Source organism: Sprattus sprattus (assembly GCF_963457725.1).
Source record: "Sprattus sprattus genome assembly, chromosome: 5".
NCBI classification, from domain to species: Eukaryota; Metazoa; Chordata; class Actinopteri; order Clupeiformes; family Clupeidae; genus Sprattus; species Sprattus sprattus.
Window position 1 is genome coordinate 44,018,039 of NC_137924.1, and position 24,467 is coordinate 44,042,505.

The 24,467-nt window shown below is 44.3% G+C and overlaps 1 protein-coding gene across 1 annotated transcript in view; it reads right to left on the reverse strand.

Moving 5' to 3' along the window:
• The window catches only part of m1ap (meiosis 1 associated protein), a gene marked incomplete at both ends in the record, with an annotated part of 30,157 nt that extends 14,359 nt beyond the window's left edge, over positions 1 to 15,798 (reverse strand). The window contains 5 exons of the mRNA XM_080839859.1: positions 6,831 to 6,900; positions 7,801 to 7,901; positions 12,235 to 12,424; positions 14,903 to 15,103; positions 15,550 to 15,798. Coding sequence (XP_080695985.1) covers positions 6,831 to 6,900; positions 7,801 to 7,901; positions 12,235 to 12,424; positions 14,903 to 15,103; positions 15,550 to 15,798 — 811 coding nt within the window. The remainder of the gene's footprint in view (positions 1 to 6,830; positions 6,901 to 7,800; positions 7,902 to 12,234; positions 12,425 to 14,902; positions 15,104 to 15,549) is intronic.
• Positions 15,799 to 24,467: the final 8,669 nt, after the last annotated feature.

Here is a 24,467-nt window from a genome sequence, read left to right on the forward strand (position 1 = left end):
AGCACAGAATGCAAGCCCAGCCCATCTGTTTGTTCAGCTTAGTCTGTATGTCTAATGTGAAAGGAGATGCTCAGATGCTTACCTAATCTCAAGACAAACAAGGGAGAACAGTTGGTGTAGGTCCACACATGTTACAATACATTGGAACTGCAGTACAAGAAAGTCAGCCAATTGGGACTGTTTAAAAAAGGGTGAAATCAATAAGACCACTGATCAATGACGGAAAGGAAGGGAAGCATTAATTGACTAATGGATGCTCTATTTGTAACTGGGCACACAAGAAGGAAAATCAATAAGAAAGCAAATTTAAAGGAATCTGTTGAAGTGAATGGGATCTTTAACGACCATGTAAGCCATTCAAAGTTCTTCATTCATGTATGTTGTATTAGCATTTGGCATTCTATGACATGTACTGTTTGACAGATGGTCTGTGTCACACACTGCACGAGGGCTAAGCCACTGCTAGGTGCTAGGTTTGGTGCTTCAGTAATTCAGATCCTCAGAACTATGACAATGTGTGTATAACAGTTCAATTATTATCTGGAATGAATGCATTCACATGTGCTCATGTGTTTATATAGGCTCGTAATAAACCCACTTCAACCCTTCTTGAGATCCACTGTGCTTCGCCTGATCACACCCATCAAATAAGAAGAAAAAACCTCAAATGGCTGTAAATGTCGCGCAGATGGCGTGAGCGAGGTAAGAGATCTGAGGCGAGAGCTGTGCAGGCTTAGGAGCGGATCGCACTGACAGACACACTCACAGCCCCCGTATCGCCCGTCAGCACATACAGATTAAGTCCAATTATCATCCACCCTCCACTAAACCCCCACCCCTCCGCACCCTCATCATCCACTTCTTCCTCCTTCGCCCTGCCACAGTTAGTCATCATTGCCAAATCTATGAGGGGAAAAAATACAGATAATACTTCAGTTCTTCCCTGACATTAGCAGGAGATGACTAAGTGCTTAGGCTGAGACGGCCCAGGCTTCCGGGCATGGACTTCATGAACCTGTAGCACACAGCACTCCACGCACTCTGTCTCTAATTCTTTTATCGTGAAGAATCCCAGACCGGAAGTGTTTGCATCACGTCCGACTTTTCTTTACTCAGGGATATCGAGACAGGACTGGTGATTAATAATGTGAATTCAGGTTCATTCATCATTCGATAGCTTGATGTAACTGAAAGAATTAGTCTGTTCTTGTGTGAAATTGAATCATGATGAGAGCTAGACAATCTGATGGTTTCTTATTCCTCAAGACGGACGGAGAAGTTAATATATGCAGATATCTTCATTGGTTTAACTAAAGAGCATTAGTTGAATTCCATGATTCCGGAAACCCATATAATAATCCATGAGAGCAGTGTCATCTGTCAACTGCCATCCATGAATGTACCTGCTATGGCACATTTGGGTAGATGGCACTATCACACAATGCTACTAGGGAGCTGGAGTTAGACACAGCCAAAGGCATTCAGATGCAAGAAGGGTCAATCGACAATTCCTGGGTCTATCATTCCTATCATTTCTTATATCTGGAACCAATCTCCAGCTGAGGCGCAAAGGGGGAGATTGTAATCAGCGCTGATGGAACACTCTGCCACTCTGTGTCTTACATCCTGTTACGTGATGACTATGTGCTCTCAGGCTCGATGAGATGAGTGGAAATGGTCCTCCACTGACTGCCCCGACCACGGGTTCATTAGGGACTAATAATGCTTCAGGTCTCATCCTGATGGTGCCAGCAGATAGGGAAAAGCTTCCGGACGATGGTGTGCCTCAGGGGAAAGATGAATGAATGAACCATGAGTGATTGGGTAGAGTGATTGCCAAAGATGATGGACCTTCTCCTTTCAAGAGACCATAATGGGGCTTGATGAGCTCCATGTACTTACAGAGCAGGAAGGACAGAGGCAAAACTGATTCCATTGCCAGCAGAATGCTGTGAGGGCCAGGCCAACTCAGAGCAGCTTTTAGCCTATGGGGGCCTTTTCCATTGCTCAGGTGAACAGACTAACTTTGTGCAAACGTAGTCTAATCTAGTCTAAACTAATCTTAAATGACCTATTTCCAACTGAGAGAGCTGAACGACGATGATTCCTCAGTAAGGATCTGCCCTAATCTGTAGAAAGATGAAGAGAAAAGAGAAAACCAAATTCTATATTTAATCTCTAAACCAGTTGCTATTTTTCCAGAGATAATCTTGACAACCAGCGAAAAATCCTACAACACGAAGCAAAATCCCCCCCCCCCCCTACTTCCAACGAGCTTTTAGCCTATGGGGCCTTTGTGAGCAGCCCTGTGGAGATCTTTGGATGCATAGTCACAGGCCACAGTTCACCAGCATCTTCGTAGCACACAAAGCCATCCTTCTAAATTCTAAAGGTGTTGGTTCCACTAAGATACATGATGCCATGATGATCGTCAGTGGTGGTGTCATTTCATTTTATGAGAGGCGGAGAAAGAGCGTGAGAGAGGATGCAGTGCAGAAAGCTGTTTTGAAAAGCTCAGCGATATGAAGCGGTGCCAAGTGACGTCCACCTGGGTGCACACCTGCCTCTGCTCTGGCAAGAGAATCTGACCTTTCCCTGTCCTCTGCTGGAGCAGGGGGGCTGTTTCCTGAACTACGGACCTGATGGGGCCCATTCCCCCCAGTGCCGGCTGGAAAAATAACGCAGGGGTTCTGGAACCTCTCAAGTTTAATCAACCTTTATCATAGCCTGTCTAAACAATGGAAACATTCCCCAATACACAATAACACCAATTCGAATGTTCTCATTTTGGCATGGTTGGAGGGGACGAGAGGGTTGATGGTGCCTTGCTGCATGATTTGTGACGATGTCTGCCTGAAGGCATGCCAAAGCATGTGCCATATTCAACATTCAGCTGATTTGCACTCCAAAATAATGGTGTTGGATCAAACATGACGTCTGTGATGACTATCCAGCTATTTCCAGCACAAATCCTTTATCTTGTACCCAAAAAATTATCTCTGTATTAATTTAAGAGAAGAGATGTGAGCTAGGATGTGCTTTATTGGCTCTTATGCACAGATTCAGGCTGTAAATCGGAGAGAGAGAGAGCGACGGAGAGACAAGGGAGGGGAGAGGAAGAGATCCTCTTAAATCCCTCAAATAGCATAATCGGGCCCAAATCCTCCTGAGAAAATGCACACTGAGTGATGTGGAGAGTTTGCAAGGACCACCATGTCAGTCTCTTCTTTCAATCCCTTCCCTTCTCTCTCTATTTCTCTTTCTCTCTCGCTACGTAACACACCCATCCATCATCTCTGATTTCAAAGAGGTGCTTTATCTCTACTGAGTAGGCCTATGTGCCGCTGAGAGACAGATAGAGTAAGAAGAAGGCCCTCTTTCCCGACATACTTAAAATGGAGGATCTGTTTACCTTAGCCTTAAGCCAAGAGATAATAGGAAACCAGACTGCAACAAAGCGACGATTTCCCTAAGCTTAAGCCTGCAGCGTGTCAGATGAATTTGGCTGAGGCTGCGCACACAAACACAAGCTCTGCCTGCTAAGAGCAATGCAGCAGACTAGGGCAAGGCCATTAATTACGAGTGAAGGCTAGTGCTTTGTCCACCTCAGGGGTGATTGCACAAAGATAGGACAGTTCACTTGCAGAAAATTAGAGGACAGTCCTCCACCTAGCACATAAACACAGCATAGTTTACTGAGGAGAGAAGAGACAGCATTAACATAGCTAGCATGTTTCTGTAGAAAAAAAAAGTCTTGGTTCATGAGTCAGCGAGCTAAACATGCCCATAATTGGCATGACGATTTCAGAATGCATCACCGGATATTCCTTTCATCTTCTGCTCCAGATTCAAAGCATTTCATGGGATGCTAAAAGTGGAGCCATTGTGTCCTCTCCCAGATTGCTTTATCAGGATGAGTCATGTTTGGGTGATCAGTCATGGCCCCGGATGAAAGGCTTTTTATGGTGTCATTTCTGGTCGCTCAATTCTCCTTGAGGCAAGTGATGTTTTATGTTATTGTCCTCTGAAGCCTCTTGCGTTGCTGTTTCTCGCTGAGCTGGCACCAGCCTCATGCAGCACTTTCCCTTCTCATCCTCTTGCAAGTTTAACTCTTTTTCATTCTGTCAAGTTGCTTCCAACTCACCATCAACTCATTCCATATTCTCTTCTTTTCGTTATTTTTCCTGTTTTTCTTTGATGCAGTCAATCCCTGTCCCACTCTCCCTCGTTCTATTTTTCGCAATCCTCTATTTCGGCCTATCTCCAAATACGCCCCTCTGTGCCTTCCCCAAGTCCGCTCAAATGTTTGTTAACGCGGATTAAAAGCTGCCACTGCCCCCTTTTCCTTCCCCAAAATCCGATTTAATCGTCTCTTGATTCCACCCCAGGAGAGCAATTTAGGTAATTAATTTTTGGGCATGTGTAATTAGCGTAAGCCGATGATATGCTACAATGTAAGAAAAGCTTATGGTGGGAACCAGTCACCCTGCGGTAATTAACGCCCACCAAGCTGACCTGGCATCTCACAAGAAGGCATTACAGCACCTACAGCTAACCCGCTCTAATCAAGGCCCAAACAGTTCAAACTTAGTCTAATCTAGACTAACTTAATCTATAATGACCTATTTCCAATGGAGAGAGCTGCATGACGATGGGCTGCATCTCCTCTAATCTGTAAAAAGATGAAGAGAAAAGATAAAACCAAATTCTGAATTTAATCTCAAAACCAGTTGCTATTATTCCAGAGATAATCTTGACGACCAGCAAAAAATCCTTCAACACGAAGCTAAATCCTTCCCCCCCCCCTCCCCCTTACCTCCAATGAGTGAGGAAAAAATACACTATCTCGGTATAAGAAACAATTTGCCTGATAAGGGCTAGTGCTTCAGAAACGATAGCATATCAAATTTATGTACCCGTATTTTGAACTTGGTAGGAATTCTCTTTTAAACTGAGGCTCGAAGAAGGGAGGGGCTGCGCTATCCTGACTTGACCCCTACTTGAGCTGGAGACGCCAGACAGCAGACAGGCAGACAGACGGAGAGACACACAGAGAGGCAGACGGAAAGACAGACAGGACTGCGGTGGAGCCCGCCCTGTCTGTGTCTGCAAGAGTGATGGATGCTCCCTAGTCACAGGAGTCTAATAAGCAGAGAGGGCCAGGTGTTAGCGGAACGCTGCTGAGAGGAAAACCGGCAGACAGGTGCCGTCTATCACCCTCCTGCGTGCGCTCTCGCTATATCCCCATGTGTTTAATACGACGGCAGCTTTGTCGAGAGGAGAGAAGTTAAACAACATCTGGTGAGAGGATGGAGGGTTGGGAAAAGTATACAGAGGACACGGGGGACTTTAACGTAACATAAACAATTTCTGTGTCATGTTTAGTCTGTAGGTTCCTTAGACCTTTCTAGGGTAAGTTAGTTTGTTGAACATTGAATGTTTTACCGGGAAGGTATTTTGCTAAGGTCAATGGTCTGGGGATTGGAGCGTTGGTGAAACAGGTGGACAGACGACATTTATACACAAGCACATGAAAATGGCACAGACACACACCTGCCTTTTAGATTTTCATATGGTTACTCACGTGCACCGACCATCACCTGTTTATGCAACAGCCTTCAACACAGGCACACAGACACTAGATACTGACTCTCCTGCCAGGTTTCCCTGCTTTTCCCTTCCTCTCTATCCTTTTCCCTTGTTATTTTTCACTTCTTCTTTTAACTCCTCCTGTGTCTGTATTTCTGTTCTCATCCTCTGGCCTTTTCTATCTTCTCTGCTTTTTCTCCCACTCTATCTCTTCTTTTTCCTTCCCTCTCTGGTTCTCCCTCGCTTTGAGCCTCCACTATCTTCCTTTCTTTCTCTGCACTGATGGCTGGTGATATGTGGCCCACCGCTGCCAAATGCTCTCTTATTGAGCAGCCACTCCTCTAAGGCAGGCAGAAATTATCGCCGCTCCCGCCTTTCACATCAGAGCGTTACCCAGGCCACCCAAACCCCATCACCATGGTGATGCCAAGGGGGTTGGGGGGTTAGGGGAGAGGCAACGTGGTGCCACCGCTCCCAAACCAGCACCCTAAATCTGCCACCTCAAAGAAGAGAGGCACGGCTACAGAGGCGATTAATACAGGGGAGATAGAAGCGAGACAGACGGACGTCTAGACTGCCGGGCCAAACACTTTTCACCACATCACAAGACACCACACATGGACATGCCACTTTTCTTGGCTAGGAAAACCAACATCAATAACCAAATGCAACAGGACCATGTTTATGTCACTGTTCTCATGGGCATATATAAATATACTGCATGGTGGTACCTAGCCATAACACACTGGGTTATGATACATTCATGCATTACATACATGCACTCTGCTTGAGGACATTCGTCTAAAATGTCCTGGGTTTTCAAAAACATTTGTGTACCGAATTGAAAGCTTTACATTTCCTAGATAGATTCATACATACACATACTGTACATCAATGACTGAGAATAATGCAAAGGCAATCACATCCGTGGTGCATCACACCAATTCCTTGCATTCATTATAAATTATCTATTTAAATTACAGCACAGTATGCGAGAGGGTGAAAGGTCACCTGGTCTAATTAATCAGGAATCATCTAAATTTAGGCTGAGTTCAGGCACACAATATGCATCTAGCTCTAATGCCATGCTAATGTAAGCATTTGGGATGAGCCATGCAACCCAAACTCCATCCCTCCAGGGGGTAACAATGCAGCAAGACTCTAGAATCCACAGCACTGGTGGCACTAATCTCAGGTAGGAAGGAACACATGTGGCTGCATCATAATGACCAACAGCCCACCCCCAGGGGCTTTAGGGTAGTGATCCGCCGTGATTCGCTGGAGATGGGTGAACATTGTGCTGATGTGACACTGAGATGCAGAGATGCATGTCACAATTACTAGGAATGCACTTCTCAGTACAAGAGGCTTTCTAGTAAAAACAGGATGTAGGTCAGGGTGTTGCCTTGGCAGACAATGCAAAAGTGCCTTAGATAAACACCTGCAAATGTACTTTGTCTGTGTGTGTGTGTGTGTGTGTGTGTGTGTGTGTGTCTGTGTGTGTGTGTGTGTGTGTGTGTGTGTGTGTGTGTCTGTGTGCGTGTGTTAGTATTAAGCAATAAGCCCCAAGAGGCCGTGCTTTGCGCTGATTTTAGAACAGGTAAGGGAGTTGTTAGGCACGACGCGAAGCGGAGTGCCGTTAAACCCCCTTACCTGTTCTAAAATCAGCGCAAAGCACGGACTCGCGGGGCTTATTGCTTTTCTAAACCTGTTACTACACATATTTGATATGGTTTCATAAATAAAGACAATTCAATTTAAGAAACAATAGTTTAATGATAAACCGTCATTCTTCCGCCACTAAAAATTATAGTTCCTAAATAAATCGTTGCCACGCAACCCTTGAAGCAACGCAACAGCCAGATGGAACACTGGGTATGAAATGCGCTACATGAATGCCTTGCCATTCGCTGCGCAGTAATATGGAATGTAATCAGGTCAAATTGTAAGGTAATGCTGGATTTTACAACGGCTTTTAGCCAATCACAATCAAGGATTTGAACAATCAGGTTTAGAATGTGAATTCATACATGAGAGTGTGTGTGCTATTGTGTGTCTGTCTACATGCACAGATTATATGTTCTCATGACTTTATGTATATATGTGTATCTATTTGTCTGCATGTTGAGTCTGAATTTGAACGTGTGAGAGTGTGTGTGCTTATGCGTGGGTGGGTGTGCATATGTCCGGCTGTGTGGAGGTGTCCTGGACCTCAGGGACTCCAGACTCTGGGCTCGTCTCCAGGGTCGAGCCCGGCCTGTACTTGAGAGTCTTGCAGCCTTGGCCCCCGCCAAATGAGAGAACCCGCTCCGCTGAGCACACGGCACAGTAGGACACCCGTCTGGGAGACAGATGAGCTGACTGGCTGACTCAAGCACAGACCACTGAGAGACCTTTCCATTTAAGAAAATCACTGGGCTTATGTAACTGCCCTTTTCCACAAAAGGCTATGTGGTAAAAAAAAAAAGTCCAGCACGATACGACCTAGACTGCTCGAATGGAGTTATGTGGTTGCAGTGCTGTGATGGTTGGAGTACGAGACCCAGCTATGAGGATCTAATTTTTGATTACTTTGGCTGTGAGTCAGTATCAATTTTGCATCCATGAAAGGTTATGGGTTCGTCTTAAGTTCGTGAGAAAGACAATTGAGACAAGAAAGAGGGGAGACAGAAAGAGAGTGTTCCTTAGTTCCATAGTTAGCCCTCAGAGAAGGAAGTGTGGCCACAGCTGACCTAATACACTCCCAGTGCTAATGTAAATAAATGATGAGAAAGGAGGAAAAAGTATCCCATGAATTCTTAAGTGTCAGCAGGGCGTCAGGAGAAAATGCACATATTTCCAGGCCCAACCCCTCTCACCCACCCACCATCATTAACATTCCTAACTCCTCAATGAATGCTGACACAGGGAAATATCCCATCCAGAGTGAGAGTGTGTGGTGCTATACTCCTCAACCAGGCTTGATAGTGGAGCTCTCTAGTGTTTATGGCATGACACCCTTCTTAATAGCATCCCTGTTTATGTATGTTTGTATGTTTGTGTGTGTGTGTGTGTGTGTGTGTGTGTGTGTGTGTGTGTGTGTGCACATGTGTGTGTGTGTGTATGTTTGTATGTGCGTGTGTGTATGTATATATGTATGTGTATGTATGTACTGTATGTGTGTATGTATGCATGTTTGTATGTATTTGTGTGCGTGTGTGCGTTGTAGTATGTTACAGTTTGCTTTGTGTCATGCTTATGTGCCGACTCTTCTGAACCTCTTTCTCACATGCCTCCTTTTGATTACAAAAATCCCTACAGCACGAGGTTAGTATGGTGTGGTGCTAAATTACTATGCTGGGAGACGGCTTGGGGCTGAATACTTTATTTTTGCCTACATTTTCTAAGGCAGGTCCTGCTTTCTAGAACTAAAAGCACCTCTACTTTTTGACCCAGGGGCTAAGTCGCGGAAACGGCACACCACACTTCAACTCTAATTAACGTAATTACATAAGTGCTTTCATTTAAATTTAATTAGAACTTAAAACAGGCAGCGGGCTTGAGAGCAAGCTGTTGTCACCTCCCTTCTCATCCACACACTCACTACTCTACGTAGTGTGATTCTGTCTGCTAGTCCTCCAGGCCGTTGCTCAGGGTTTTTTGGAGGTGTTTACAGGCCCTCGCAGCCACATCGGGTAGAAATGGGAGGTGCTGGGTAGAGGAATGCGCCCATGTGAGACGTGGCTGGGTCTACAAACCAAGCACCATACATCCAAATAATCCAGGTTGTGTGTGTGTGTGTATGTTTGTGTGTGTGTGTGTGTGTGTGTGTGTGTGTGTGTGTGTGTGTGTGTGTGTGTGTGTGTGTGTGTGTGTGTGTGTGTGTGTGTGTGTGTGTCTGTGTTTGTGTGCGTATGTGTGTGTGTGTTTCTCAGGGTTTTTCCTAGTCTTTGTGCTAAAAAAAAAAAACATTTCATACATAATTAAGGCTATGCTTGAGGAAATAATTTTGCTTCTACTTTAAAATGAAATAGATAGGCTTATAGATTGACAATAGTCCAAGCCCCATGGTGCTATCATGTATGGTTCAGATTATCAAGGTTTACCTCTTTACATATGCAAACTACTTCTATTGAAATGTATATCAATATAATCTAGAATTTACCAGTGGTAAGAAATTGAACACACAAATTATGAAATTCAAGTTTATCTTTTATTACTATTCATTGCTCTGTCCATTCGTGCACCTCACAGTTGCGTATTCATCAGACACGCTTATCAACTCGATTAGTATTGATCCAAAGAGAACGAGGGTTCGGCTGTAGCCTACTTGAAACATACTTTTGAAAACATGTTTGCTGACATGCATTGCACGCGCGATGAATTGCGGCTTAATGGTGTTTTGAGCCCTCACCGTCGACTTCAAGGCAGCAGCTGCCTGGAAGGTGCATCCCAAATCCCACCCCCTGAGCCAATCATTGAACAGAGGCTGCTCCAAGCTTGCCAGTTTAGAGAAGATGTTGGTTTGAATTTGAGCAAGCAGCTAGCTAGCAGTTGCCTTCAATATCTAACTAGCTAGAAGTTTCTTAAACCTTCCTACATTATCTTAAAAAAAGACTTTGATAGTAGGCTTAGTGTTTTATTTAAGCAGTGAGTGTGTACCTTTGTATCCTATGTGTGATGGTTAGAATACTAATAATGCCATATACAATAACTGACTTATGAGAGCTATCCAAAAACTGACGGCTGCCTTAATGTATTACACTGTATTTAGCAGTCAACCTACCTTACTCTGTACGTTTAGATGCTTTACAGGTAGCTGTAAGCCATTAGATGCCTGAGAAATAATGAATATATATAAATAACAGCTCACATTTATCTTTTTAACCAGATTTGTAAACTCACAGATTTGTAAAAGACGCAATCAACATTTTGCAGTACAATAAGCTACCTCGGTTAAAGATCGAATTACAGTAGATTCATGCTAGCATTGCGGTAATTAAATAGCCAGCTAACATGAATTGGCTTAGTTTTACCTGGACCGTCACGATTTTGAGTTTTGTGTCCCGAGTCCCGACAAAAACGGGACGCTAAAATGTCCCGGTTTACATCAACCACTATGAAATTGTCCCGGTTGTCAGCAATTACATAGCCGATGTGGTCTTTTTATAGCCTGATCATTAACTAAACTCATGTAGAAATACTAATAAAGCGTCCAGCGTATGATTTGAACAATGTGTGTGTCAGTCAATCGTAGTGGTCTGCGTCTGCATAACCTGTGCAACCAGCCTTACAATGTATTTGTTTCTGCCTAGTAACGTCTCTTCAACGACAGCCGGGATTATAGCCATGGAGTTTAGCTCAAAGTAAATGATGCAAGGAGTGAAATTGTAAGTACAGGTAGTTACAGAATGTGGCTGTATCTGTTATCTGTAGTTGTTAACGATTGTTACCTGCTCAAATTTAGGTTTACTTGAGATAAATGAAAGGGAATATTGTAGTTGGCTATGTTAACACTAAGCTAACAAGCTAGCTAGCTATTTTGTTAGTGTGAACGAGCAAATTAGAAAATACAAGAAATAACTATTGACATCTCTCTATTCTTTGCATTAATATAGCTCTAGTATTTCGAAACAATAATATCAGTCCCTACCTATAGAATGTTGTTGTTTATAATCAGTTAATGCTAGTGAATCCTAATTTGACATGATTATAGTGAATGCATTGGGTGCCTTTCATTTCAGCCCATTATACAATAAATATCATGTGATTTATTTCAAATGGGCACCCCCAAAAATTGTCGCGCACTATGCGCGCAAACATGCCTCTCCTGTTGGGGCTAAGCCCCCCATATCTTTGATACCTAGAAACGCTCCTGTTGTTGGCCAAATCTGTACCTGGCACATGTTCAGGATAAAGTGCGTGCACGAGCATTATGGGTACGCTCAAAGTGTCCCGGTTTTAGGTCCGGCAAATCTGGTCACCCTAATTAGTGGTGTTAGTCAGTTATTAATATTAATCTAAAACACCTTCACTAGCTATTTTAACCAGATTTGTAAGCAGGTTGAAAACAACATTTTTGAAGTAAAGTGCCTTGGTTTAAAACAGCTAAAAGCTAGCTACATTAAGTTGCTTGCTTAAATCTCAAATTCAAACCAACATCTTCTCTAAACTGGCTTGCTTGGAGCAGCCTCTGTTCAATGATTGGCTCAGGGGGTGGGATTTGGGATGCACCTTCCAGGCAGCTGCTGCCTTGAAGTCGACGGTGAGGGCTCAAAACACCATTAAGCTGAATTGCGCCATGGATGACAGCTTTCTTTTTTTTTTCATCGCAGACTTTTTTTTTGCCTCAGGTGCTCGGGATTTGTCATAGGCGCTCGGGAAAACAGCTTAGGCGCGCGCCCACATTTTCTCTATGCAGGAAAAACCCTGGTGTTTGTGTGCGCTTGCTAATCTAGCAGTTGACTTGATAAAAAATACTGCTTTGTGGTCTTTCAAGATTGAGTCAATATCTCATTAAAAACCAACCAGGCATCAACCACAAACAACACCACGAGACACACACACACCTATCATGGAGATGGCCTGATAAAGAAAGAGTTATAAAAGACAGCAGAAACATAAGACAGGAAAATTAGAAAGGTGCTGCCCCTGGCTGGTCCCTACCCTCTGAGTCGTTGAGGTCTTCAGGCGAGGAGGCGTCGGGGCTCCAGCTGTTCTCCCCGGCCATGAGCTGCTGCTGGGTGGAGATCTGCACCACCAGGAGGCGCCGCAGGTCGCTCAGGTCCGAGTCCTTGAGCCCCGCCTCCAACTCCCGGACAACCGCCCGGCCCGGCTGACTGGTCATCACAGTCACCTGGGGAAGGTCAGCATGGAGGTGAGCAGCCTTACTTTGGCATTAGTAGCTGAGAATTTTGCTATCACTTAGTCAGTGAGGGCATCTGTAAACACAAACAGTGCAATGGAGGGAGATATTGTTATAGAGAAGTATGCTCACTCCTTTTCGACGAATGGCCTTTGGGCTACCGGGTCATGTGAACTTCAGGTCATGACCTTTGAGGCTGGGTGGCCAATTCATTTCTTGCACAAGATTTTCACCTCAAGCAATTTAGCCTTCACAACATACTCAGCTGAGGACACAGCTATTTAAACAGCTGATCACTTTAGTTATAGTACAGTTCCTGAGATCTTCTCATCTGGTCTGCTCAGTTCTGGTCCCTTCTCTTGATTCTCCTAAATCGTGATATGTGTGGCATGTGCTACTGATCTATGACATTGTCCCCAAAGGTGACAAAGTGTGGAAAAAAACTGCGGTTTCATGGGCATGTAGAATAAGATCAAAATTTGAATTTTAAATGTGCACAGACACAACCACGGTTGCACGACAAGGTTTTCCTGTCTTACACTTGACCTCTGGAGGTAAAACTAAACTGAGCTGAGTAGCACCTTCGGGCAGACACCGTGCTGCTGTCAGTCAGCCAGCAATTACACCCTTTTTACAGCAACTCAGCTGGTGGAGCCTGACATCAGCACTGCCAGTCAAGCTTTCCTTCCCCTAAGGGCACACAAGCTAATAAATAAACACGTCATTGCAAGTCAGTCATTAAAACTACCAAATTGTAATGCTCTATAATGGTTCCCTAGGAAATAAGGACATTAAAAAAAACATGGATGACATCTGGTACAAGGCGAATCAATCATCACCAGACAGTATGTAAGAGGACAGACAAGAACCTCTCCCTAACGATGAGACACAACCAGCCTGCATCACACCATTCCCCTCCTGACTGTTACTATGCCCCGGGGCTGCAACACTGGATCCAGCCCCTTGCAGCGTCTCCTCCGCCCAGCTACCTCCGTCAGCGGGCCCTGCTCCCCGCCCACGCCCGGCGTCTTTCATATCAGCAGGTCTATCACGCTCAAATAGCCACATGCCGCCTATTAATCCCAGTCTTATGACCGGCCGTGATGAAAGCGGAGGGGATTGCCCATAAATCACACTTTTCATGTACAAACACACCACAGCGTAGAGCCCTGCAACTTGGCTGGCATACAGAGAAGAGAAAAAAAGCCAATCCCCCCCCCTCTATTACCATTAGAGGAGATCACAGTCCCCAACAGCTCTCTTGTAAATGAGCAGAGACAGTGGTTTCAAATGCACCTATAATCCCATTAAGGCCAAAGCAGAAGAGTCGGAGAAGAGTCGGAGCAATGTGATTACCTCTGATTATGGGCTCTTCTTGCTGAGAGAAAAAGAATGGCTTTTTTTTTTCTTCTTTAATGGGACCTGCTGTGAAGCAAATTGTCCCAGTGGGCCATGTGGCTACTGTCAGCCTCAGCGTGTCTCTTTCAGCATCTTACCGGAGGCTAGGAGCCCCTCCGCATCCGCTCTCAGGGAGATGGGAATGTGAATATCAGTGCCAGTCCTAGGTTTCGTATGCCTCAGACATGTGTGTGTGTGTGTGTGTGTGTGTGTGTGTGTGTGTGTGCATGTGTACAGTTGTCTTCTCTGAAGGTAGACTACACACTGGTTGCGTGGGCGTGTGATGAACATGTAGGATGTAGACATGTATCTAAGACGAGTCTTCCAAATAAATCAATGGAGTTTATACTATAATTAGACCTGGTATCTTAGGAATCTGGACTTCTTAGGAATCTGGAGATTGTTTTCAGCAATGGAAAAAAAACACATTCAGTGAAGTCATGGATACTAACCCACACATACTATTTAGACTATTAAGGCTCTGGCCTATTGAGCAGAGAACATCAGAATGCGGTATTTGACTTAATCTTGTCTTGTTATAGTGACACGTCTCAGATAAAGAACAATCCCCTCACTCTGGAGGAATGTGAGCACATCCATCTGCACAGGAGGGAGCGCTGAATAACAACCATGGTCATCCATCGAGAAACATTACCACTTTTCTACTTCCACACCACACAGAGAACCCGATACTAAATGATAGGACAAACAAATGCAAAGTCAGTGGGTACTGAAAGTAGCACTTAAGTCGGCATAACTAAACAACGGCTCAGTTTCCCCTTGGGAACAAAATATCTTGGCAACAAAACGCACTGCAGCACAGCATATACAAACAAATCATTTTGAAGTGTTTTTATATTAACATTTTTAAAACTAATTAAAATAAATCTCCCCTGAGACAGAAAGTGCTTGGCAGGCGCCAGTTGGTGTGATAATGTCATACGTGTGATGAACAGAATATATACTCCAAAGCCTCCAACACCTCAGCTTTGGGCCAGACCCTGACACTGTGAGTGGAGCCAGGCTGCCTAAGTGTCAATGAGACGGTGGGGTGATTGTTGAGGATCTCACCTCCACTGAGCTGCTGCTAATGTTGCTGTTGCCGACGCTCCCCGCGTGGGTGTGGTGACGGCTGTACTGCTTGTACTGCTGCAGGCTGTCCAGGACGGTCTGCCTGAGGGGGGTCCCCCGGGGGCGCACGCACCCCTCCCCTGGCAGCGAGCGCAGCTCCTCCACACAAAGGTGGAGGCGTACCAGGTTCCCCTTCACATGCTGTGTGGGGGTTAGGGAGAGGAGGAGAGGGATGGAAGAGGAGATCCATGGGTTGGTTAATTTGCTCGTGAGAGAGGTAGCAGGGAAAGGAGAAGCATGGCTCAGTTTGGCTTGAGTGGCTCCCAACCATCTACACCACAAACCACTGTGAACCAGACACCGTTGCGTGCAAGGCAAGTGTCTGGGTCTGACCTCCTTTTCGTGATCTTGGGATTCCATCCCTCCAAATTCCAATGCTGGGATGTAATACTGTAGCTCATTTACTTTGTTTGGGAATGCTATGTCCAACATGTATAAGTCATTGTACAAAGACCAAAGACTGATGGGAAAAATGTGGGTTGTCATGATATTAGTGATATTGAAATACAGACATACACACACAACACACAGACACATTCGTGACTACACATCTATACACACACACACACACACACACACACACACACCACAAAAGGCAGAAGGCACTCCTGCTGGACGTTGACTGCGTAGACGCTGAGCAGAGGCAGGCGGCTGGGCCCCTCCAGGCTGCTGGCCAGTGTCAGGAAGTTGTCGAGGGCTTTGCACAAGACGGAGCCCGTCTTCGACCACCAGGGCGGCGAGGTGTCCACTATCAGCACACGGGGTGGCTGCCGGGAGAAAGCAGTAGGGTGGCAGGCGGGCATGGGAGAGGTCCCCAGTCTGTTTCTTGCACTCATTGTTCTGTGAAGATCTACTGAACACATAAATCAAAGAGGTATCGCCCATTACATCACAGTGTATGATAACAACTGAATGGATCGCACTTAAGGACACTAAACAATAACATAGTTGTGTGTAATAAAAATATAAATAAACCTCAACTGGTGCCTTGTGACATGGGCTAACTTTTGTACATGACTCTACATTGCTAAATTACATTTTATGCCCCATTAAAATAAGATCATTTGGAATTTGACATGATGCTAAACATAGCCTGGTGATTTCCAGGGAGTGAGATGGTAACTCATTAATGTAATTACTGGCATGAGGGGAGGAAGTCCATGAACCAGACAAGTTACAATTTCACAAACGTGGAAAACAAATCCCTTTTCAACACAAAGCCCGACCCTGAGAGTCACCCCATGCTTGACTTCAAAAGGAATAAAGTCAGCAGTGACACATCATGCATCACAGAAACTATATGAAAGCAACACCTGCCTCGGCGCCCTGATTAAACAATGAGTACAATGGAGGTGGAAATGTCTAGTGTTGCAATCCTGGGCAAGATAATGGTGGTCATACACGAAGTGTACACAGCCACACGATTTTTTTCTACAAGCTTAATATTCCAAAAATATTTGAAATCCTGACCTTCATGTGCTCAATATGATTACCTTAGGTGCTTGCCTAGAGGGTCGTCCTTTTTTGTCTTGCTTCAGCTCAAGGTGTGAGACTATTTTATGTAGCATTTTTTAGGCCTATGTCATGTTTTAATTGGGCTATACCTTCTTGAACTAATGCCATGCCCACAAAATGATTATGCAATTAGCAAACCTTAGCCACAACATCTCACAAATGAAGAAGAAAGCATGCACATTGCCCTGGTTCCCAAACTTTTCATGGCAGGTCCCCCTTTGACAATGCCCATTGCTTGACTCCAAAAGGAATAAAGTCAGCAGTGAGACATGATGCATCACAGACACTATATGAAAGCAACACCTGCCTCTTCACCCTGATTGAACAATGAGTACCATAAAGGTGGAACTGTCTAGTGTTGCAATCCTAGGCAAGATAATGGTGGTCATACAGGAAGTGTCACATCAGGCAGTCACATCCACCCACACCTGTCTGGCTCGGAGATGAATGCAGCCATGAGGAAGACAACTGAGGTAAAAGAGGAACACAGAATATATAATAGGGAAGATGATTTTTTGGGGGGGGAGAACCGAAATAACCCATTGAGTTCACATACGGCGGTCAGAGACCAACAAAGAGTGAGATTGTTCAGTCCCATCAAGGCATGTTGCAGAGATTGGCAGGGGAGCTGTTTAAATGGGGCCGGGGCTTCCAGCAATCTAATTCGCTCATCAATAGTATCCCACTTCACAAGAGGCTCCTTTCAGTGAGCTGATGTCCCGGAGCATTCTGTGCCTCCAGCCTCACCCTCTGTTTTCAACAAGGCGCCAGTGACAAAAGGGGACATTGTGTCTTTGAAAAACAGCCTGCTGCCTCTCTGAGATGGTCATTAGATGAGCAAGCGCACTGATGAAAAAAGCCAAGGGCTTTGGATAATGGAGCAGAATTAATAGAGCAGCTGCCCTCTAATTTAATTTCTGTATTTTAGTTTTACATCTTTGATACTCAAAAGTTTGAGATGTTATTATTGGTATATTACTGGCAGGGCATGGCGTATCAATGTCCATAAATTATCAGAATTATGACATCGGGGTGGGGGTGGTCTACCCAACACTCACTGGGCATTTTTCAACAATCGTATTTAGAAACAGACATTACAGGACTATAAGGACTTGACTATCAAGCTACATGAAGAACAGTTAGCCACTATTTTGATCTGATCACCACAGATTCAAGAAACTACATCACTTATCCGGTTTACTTTAGAACGGAGAAATAACTCAGCTAGGAGAGGTTAGCTAGCTTCTTTTGTCAGGTAATACATTCCCTTTAGCATAATGTAACTATAAATGAAATAGTTTTACTGAATTTTTATACTATAGAGTGTTATTATTTGGTCTTTGGAATGTTCCAACACAATCTTGGCGAACAAAACTTAAAAATATGGAAGCTAGCTATCAGTAATGTTAGCTAACGTTTATCAGTGGTAGAGTAACTAGCTCTTTACTCTCGAACTACATGGACATGATTTACTATCCCGCATATGAGCAGCTTGACAACTACAATCACTGTTGTGAATACTGTTTACATCAACCAATAATTAACATGTCCTGCAACTATTCTTTTAAGAATCCACTCATCTCTTACGCATACATACTTACACGTTGTTATTAGCCTTCACCTTTAACGCGTTTGATACTAAAGCGCGTGCATAAATCTCTGAAAGTCATATCTAGCTAGCTACGTAATAATGTTAATGCGATTAACAATGGTGGAGTGGAGTGGAACCTGCAAAGTTTCCTGTGTGACTGTTTTCTGTTATGAAAGATATTTTGTGTAAAGCAGAGTATCCTATATGCACAAGTTGTGCGCTTGCGCTTATAACATTAACTGAAATGTGTTGTATGGGATAAAGGTTTTATGCCAACACCCATGATTGGCAGAACTTTTATTTTGTAACCTTGTGTCATTTTTGATTTGGCGGTTTTGATTTCTGGGCCTTGAACTTGTAACCATACAATGTTTATTTTAGGCGAATGTTCGTTGTAGCTATCATTAAGCCAGATTTCCTTTCTAACATTTAAGCCATGGACCATAATATATGTACAAAGTACACTAAACTCATCCCCAAATAGTTTAGGCATAGGCTACTATGTTCTGTAAGAGAACTGCCATACAAAGTTTAATGTAGTTGGCTGTTTAGGTTTCTCTTTTATTTGTTCACCGTCGGTCCAATCCTGTTCTGTAACCATGTTCCCTTCATTGGGGGTCCGCCCCACACTTAGGGAACCACAGAACACATATTTCATGCTAGTAACAGTTAAATTTATAAATTCCTGATTATTTAGTTTTCTGTTAAATTCTTATAACATACAGTATATAACAATGCAGTACAACACTTTTTAAACACTTCACAGAGTTCTTTTTGGCAACACTAGTCTTGTGCTAAATGAAAATGTTATTCCTGTGGAATGCTATTCTCATGGCAAGCTGCTTCACAGCTTTCTGCATCCAAAAGCTGTGTGGTCAGCACGGCTAAACAAGTTGGCATAATTACGAGGCAGCCTGTACAGATACATTACTGTAACACATAACTGTGTAGAAGTGATCTGCAATTCAAAGTGTTGCCCATGTTTATTATATGTCCTTGTGACAGCTCAAGAGTGGACAAAATAATGAATGGGTAGTATCTGTAAAAAAAAAATAATCCATGCATAAAATGGGTCAGTATGCATATAGATGGACTTTTGATTTAGAATTTAAATACTTGTTTCTCATTCATGTCTTGATGTCTTTAGAGGGGTGCAAAAAAAATCTAGATTCCTTTTCTGAATATCAAACATTGTTTTGTGATTACGAAACCAGCTGGTTTTCTCCTGAGAAACCCATTTGTTTCTATTCTGAGCTTTGCTTACCTTGCATATCAGGCCTTAAAAAAAGCAAAAGACAAGGAATGGGTAATCTCCAGTCATTGGATGAGGTTCAGCATCCCTGCAGAGATTTGGGCAGTGGTGAGAGATTTATTTCAGCAACGCTGAACAGTAGCTACACATAATGCAGTGGTTCAAATGAAATATTCAAATATGAGATGAAATCTAAATGTGAAATCTGACTCCCCTGTTATGTTCCCCTAGGAAAGATATGGTTGCATTCACGTCTGAGTATTGGTTGAGTATTATTTTAGTATGTGGTGGGAATAAATAGGAGAGCGTAGGAGACTGAAATTTAGTTTCCTTTTGCACGTTGTATGGGGTAGACGATTGAAAGCATCAAGTGTTTGAGGAGTGCTACACTGTAAGAGGCTTTGGCTGACAGAAGCAATGTGAAATTGCGTCCGACAGACGTTGACACATCACTTCGCCCGCATACAGGGGGATCAGCACTAGACGTGCACATCTGTTTTGAGCAGATAACTGGCAGAGCGACAGCCGCGCACAGGCGTGCTCCTACCCCAGCAGTGGCGTTGCTATCCGCCAAACCAGCTCGATTAAAAAATAAAACTCACTTCTAGAAGCTCAGGAGACTGAGAGACCGAGGCCTTGCATAGGTTTTCCTGGGGCGGGTGCTGGGGGGTGGGGGCACGTTCAACCAAGCACCAATTTTAATGAAGTCTCCTGATGCCTTAGCTAGTTCCAGCATACAGTGTTCCACTAATTTCAAAATGTCCAAACATGCTCACTAGTGCACTTCTACATCCATATCCCATTTTTATTGGTGCAGTTAATTTTCACTGGTGCCCTTTATTTAATGTACAGTATACTGTTAAAAAAAAAATCATACTTCAGTGTTTGTTGATGGTAATTTGCCACTACCAAAATAGGTATTTGTCTTATTTTAATGACAAGTTCTTACCGGTTTGCCTATTCATCTTAAGGCTGGTTGCTCATCAACCAAATCATATCCTGTGACATGCCACAGCAGGTGTACCTCCCCTGGTGCAGTGATTTCCAAAGATTCCGCATTTGCAGCAACATCCTCGTTATGGAAACCCTCCAAAATGTTCTTACACATCTTAAGGGGACTGATCCCCCCAAATCCCATTGTTTGGTTTGGCCTAAAAGTGAAATGGGAATTGTGAGGTAGAGTAATATATTCCGTGGGAATGAGCCCAAGCTTAGAGAATAGATATCTCACAGAACCCTTCCTTCTGCATTGTGGTGGTCTAGTTTTGACAGTAAATTGGGATTTGCTGTCTTACGGTGCAAACCCATGCCACCGTTGTGAGCGACGCGATCTCTAAACCCAATGCATTTCAATGGGAGCCAATCCATTGTGACGTAAATTAGCGATCTGAGCGACGCGTCCGTTGAAAATTCGAACATGTTGAAACTTATGCAAATGAGGAGCGATATTTCCCGGCAGCAGCCAATGAGATTGTTTGGTGTCGTCTTTGACAGTTGGACTGTATGCTATTTCCACACGCTACACCACGCCCACTCAAAGCGATGGAAGTCGCTCACAACGGTGGCATGGGTTTGTACCGTTATGCAACTGTAAGGGAAAGGTGGGTATCTGTATTAGTCATCTGCCTTCTGTGTGTTTCAGCATCTACTGAGTTGTTTCATCTGCTGCAGGTCCTGTGAACAACTCGCCCATAGTTAGTCATTCCACCACTTAAGTGCAATGCAGGTCTTAGTTTTCTCAATCTGATCTGATCTGATTTGAAAGCATCTAAAACGTAACTCCTGTTTCTGGGTTGAGTGTTAACATATGCACTGCTTCCAGTTCGCAACTACAGTGGACCATTAAGGGCATCTCAGTGAAAGTGCTGTCTTGATTGTTTCAGAGATGTTGCAAAGCTGTATGGCCCATGTACAGGTTCTGAATCTGAAGCCAGGAGCCATCATGGGTGGTATGAGATTTACAGTTGACAACAACCTTTGGACTGATGCCTAGGGAGTTACTGTGTCATGCTTAGTAGACCATCTTGGTAGAGATGATGTTTCTGCTCTCTATGGTGCTTTTGGAGGACAACCATAACTCAGTTGACGTAACCTCCAGACAGACACAAGCGCCGTCCCAGAAGTTCATAAATCTACATCCTGTCTCAGGCCTGACCCATTGAATCCCTCACAGACAGCAGGAATACCACGGGATTGCTTTTTGTTTGCAATTAGATTTACGCCGCTTTGGCTCCAGCGCGTTGAGCCAGCTGCATGGCCTGCTGTGTGATTACATCATCAAGCGGCGCCATGGTGAGGGTACAGCTGGAGCTGCTCTTAACAGAGGTTATGGCCCTTTCCCAGGATCCTCTTTTTGTTGTGCCTTGGGGTGTCTTTGCCTTCACGTGAAGACTTATGATATTTAAGAGGTGGGCGTTATGTGTAATTGACTGTTATGGGTCAAAGTCACGCCAAAATGATGGTACTGTAGGGTTCATTGTTAAGGGTGGGGCTGCCCATAGGCATACTATTAGTTCTTTGTCTTAAAACCTCTTTGTGGACTCGTTACAAGCCTTTAAAGAAAATCTCCTTTGTTTCGTTCTCACAGTCCCACAGTATTTTACAGTACAGCGACAGATCTGGGTTTGTGTTGTTCGCTGGCCACAAGGATCCGGTCGTGTTGTCTGTGTATTGTTCCCAGATCACAGGGTGCACAGGAGACACACTCAGTAGGATGGTGTGGTGTTTGCTTCGGCATGGGGGGGGGGGGGGGGGGGTGATATGGTGTGTGTGTGTGTGTGTGTGTGTGTGTGTGGAGGGGGGGGGGTATCGGGGACATCACGGCATAGTGCCCACAGGCTTCTCTCGAGGTGCTAACAAGAACGCTAGCCAACCACACGTGTGTGTGCTGCTCGTTACTGTATTCATGAAGCTCTGATTGGCAGGTCTTGTGCCGTGGAGAGGGAGGCGAGAAGCTGGAACTGGATGAGAAAGAAGAAAACCGAAATGTTTCCACATCGCACAGTCAGAAGGCATGGTTTGAAAATTGTGAATATGTACACAGATTAGGAAGAGCAAATCAGGGATGTGTGTTTAATTTTTTTTGGATGGTTGAAATTCAAAGTGGAAATTGTTCATTCTTTAAACTATGCTGATTTGTGTAATATCGTGAAATTCCGAATGAATTTTTCAAAGCCCCTGTGGCCTTCTTTCTTCACTCCTGTTTAAGCTAGTCAGTTTTCTCACTGAAGCACTCACCCACTATTTCCTCCCTCTAAAGGTAATCTTAAGTGCCTTTCCAAATCAAGGGCCTTCACAATTGCATTGGAATGAGTCCCCCCCACCAACCCCCCTTTTTCCCTTTTTTATAAATACCTAATCCTGGTCCTGTTGTCATGGAAATCATCCTCTCCAATAGAGCTATTGAAAAGTCTAGCATGAAAGATGAATTTGAGGAGGCTGGATTTTGGTAGTAATCTCTCCAGAGGAAGGGAATGGAAAAATGAGGTGGGGGTGAAAATCAGCCCCGTTGATGCTTTATTTTTAAATGCTGAATTAGCATTTGCCTGTGGAGCGCTAAAAATGCCACAAGCCCATTTTTCAGAAGGCGTTTATCTGTTTCAGAAATGGCATAGAGCGTCCCTTTCATATCTCAATGCATTGATATCTCTAAATAAATGGCTACAGGTGACTTTTCCCTTCCCTTTGGCTACTCAACAATACGGTTCTGTAAGAACTGATTAGATGTCAAATTTTTAAAATGAATTTTCAGTGATTCAATTCAATTCTTTCACTGCTCTCAATGTTTATCTCTCACATTCTCTCCCACCCACTCTCCACATGCTACAACACTCTCAAGACAATGGTCTCCTAACCCAAGCCACCTGTTGGGCTGCATCTTGACCAGGATTCATCTGCAACATATTAAGCAGCTTTTCATCTGAAGACCCAAGGGTCAGCTGAGACCAACTGTAAACTCCATGAACCGGCAGTGATGGAACTTAATCCATTCCCATGGTGTTGGTCCTGTGAGATCCTCTTGTTTATGCACTTAGACGTCTGCTCAGTGTTTGCGTTCATAGCCAGGGGTCACATGGTCTCTCCGACCTCTTGACTTCAAAACACATGATATTGTGTCAAAAGGTTGTTGTTTATTATGTGTCGTCCTTTCTTTCACATAGCCGTCTCTCCACGTGTGTGCTTCTATGAACTCTGTGTCTGTCTGTCGGTCGAAGCATGTGGCAGTCAGAGCCTCCTGGAGGCTTTTAAAGTTGGTCAGCCCTGGTGCTAACATCGGAAGCCTCTATTCAGACATAGCAGCGTCGACCCTTCTGATCTTTGCGTTATGCACTTGTAGTTTCGGCGGAGGGAGAACTTCCATGAATTGCCCATATAAACAACTTAACACATTTTCTACTAGGAATCAAACAAACTAGATGTGCTTCACCTCATAAATCTCATTTATATGGGAGCAAGGCAGCAAGCACTCAATTCAACACGAGTCACGCAAATGCAAGTGGTGGATTAAATATGCTGCAAAAAGTGTCGGGAAAGTGAAGTGTTTTGTTAGACTGTCTTATCGCTTGCCCCTGTGTCCCAGTTGTGTATTTGCCCATTGTAAGCCTTCAAAGAGATAAGGGACATATTAACTCGAGTTCTGGCCTTATTGTGACCTTCTATTGTTCCAGCTCAGATTCAGATTGAGGTGAGGAAAATGAACGCGGCGGGGCATGACTAAAAGCTAATTACTGAGTCAAAGAATTGGAGCGCAGAGTGTGTTTTCTGCCGCTGTGACTGGGCCACATTGGACACACGGTTCATTTTCAGAGCGCAGTCCAAGCCAGTAATTGACATACCTGTTGTGACAACACGCAGCTGTCAATTTCCGTATCACTAGCGTGGCCGTCCCCTCTCATTTTGGTGATAACACATATTTCACTGTGTGGTTCATTTCCACAGTGCCCTTGCCATCCCCCCCCCCACCCTTCTCGTTTGAAAGGAACCGGTTGCCAGGTGACCTTTAGACAGCCCATGGATTCACCCTGCCCTGCTGCTCTAGGGGAACAGGAAGCAGGTAGGGGCCAGTGGATGGTAGACAGGAAGTCCACTGGGCCCCCCAGGCCAACCTCTTGTTCCACAACAACAGGGAGAGGAGATGGATACCGTCA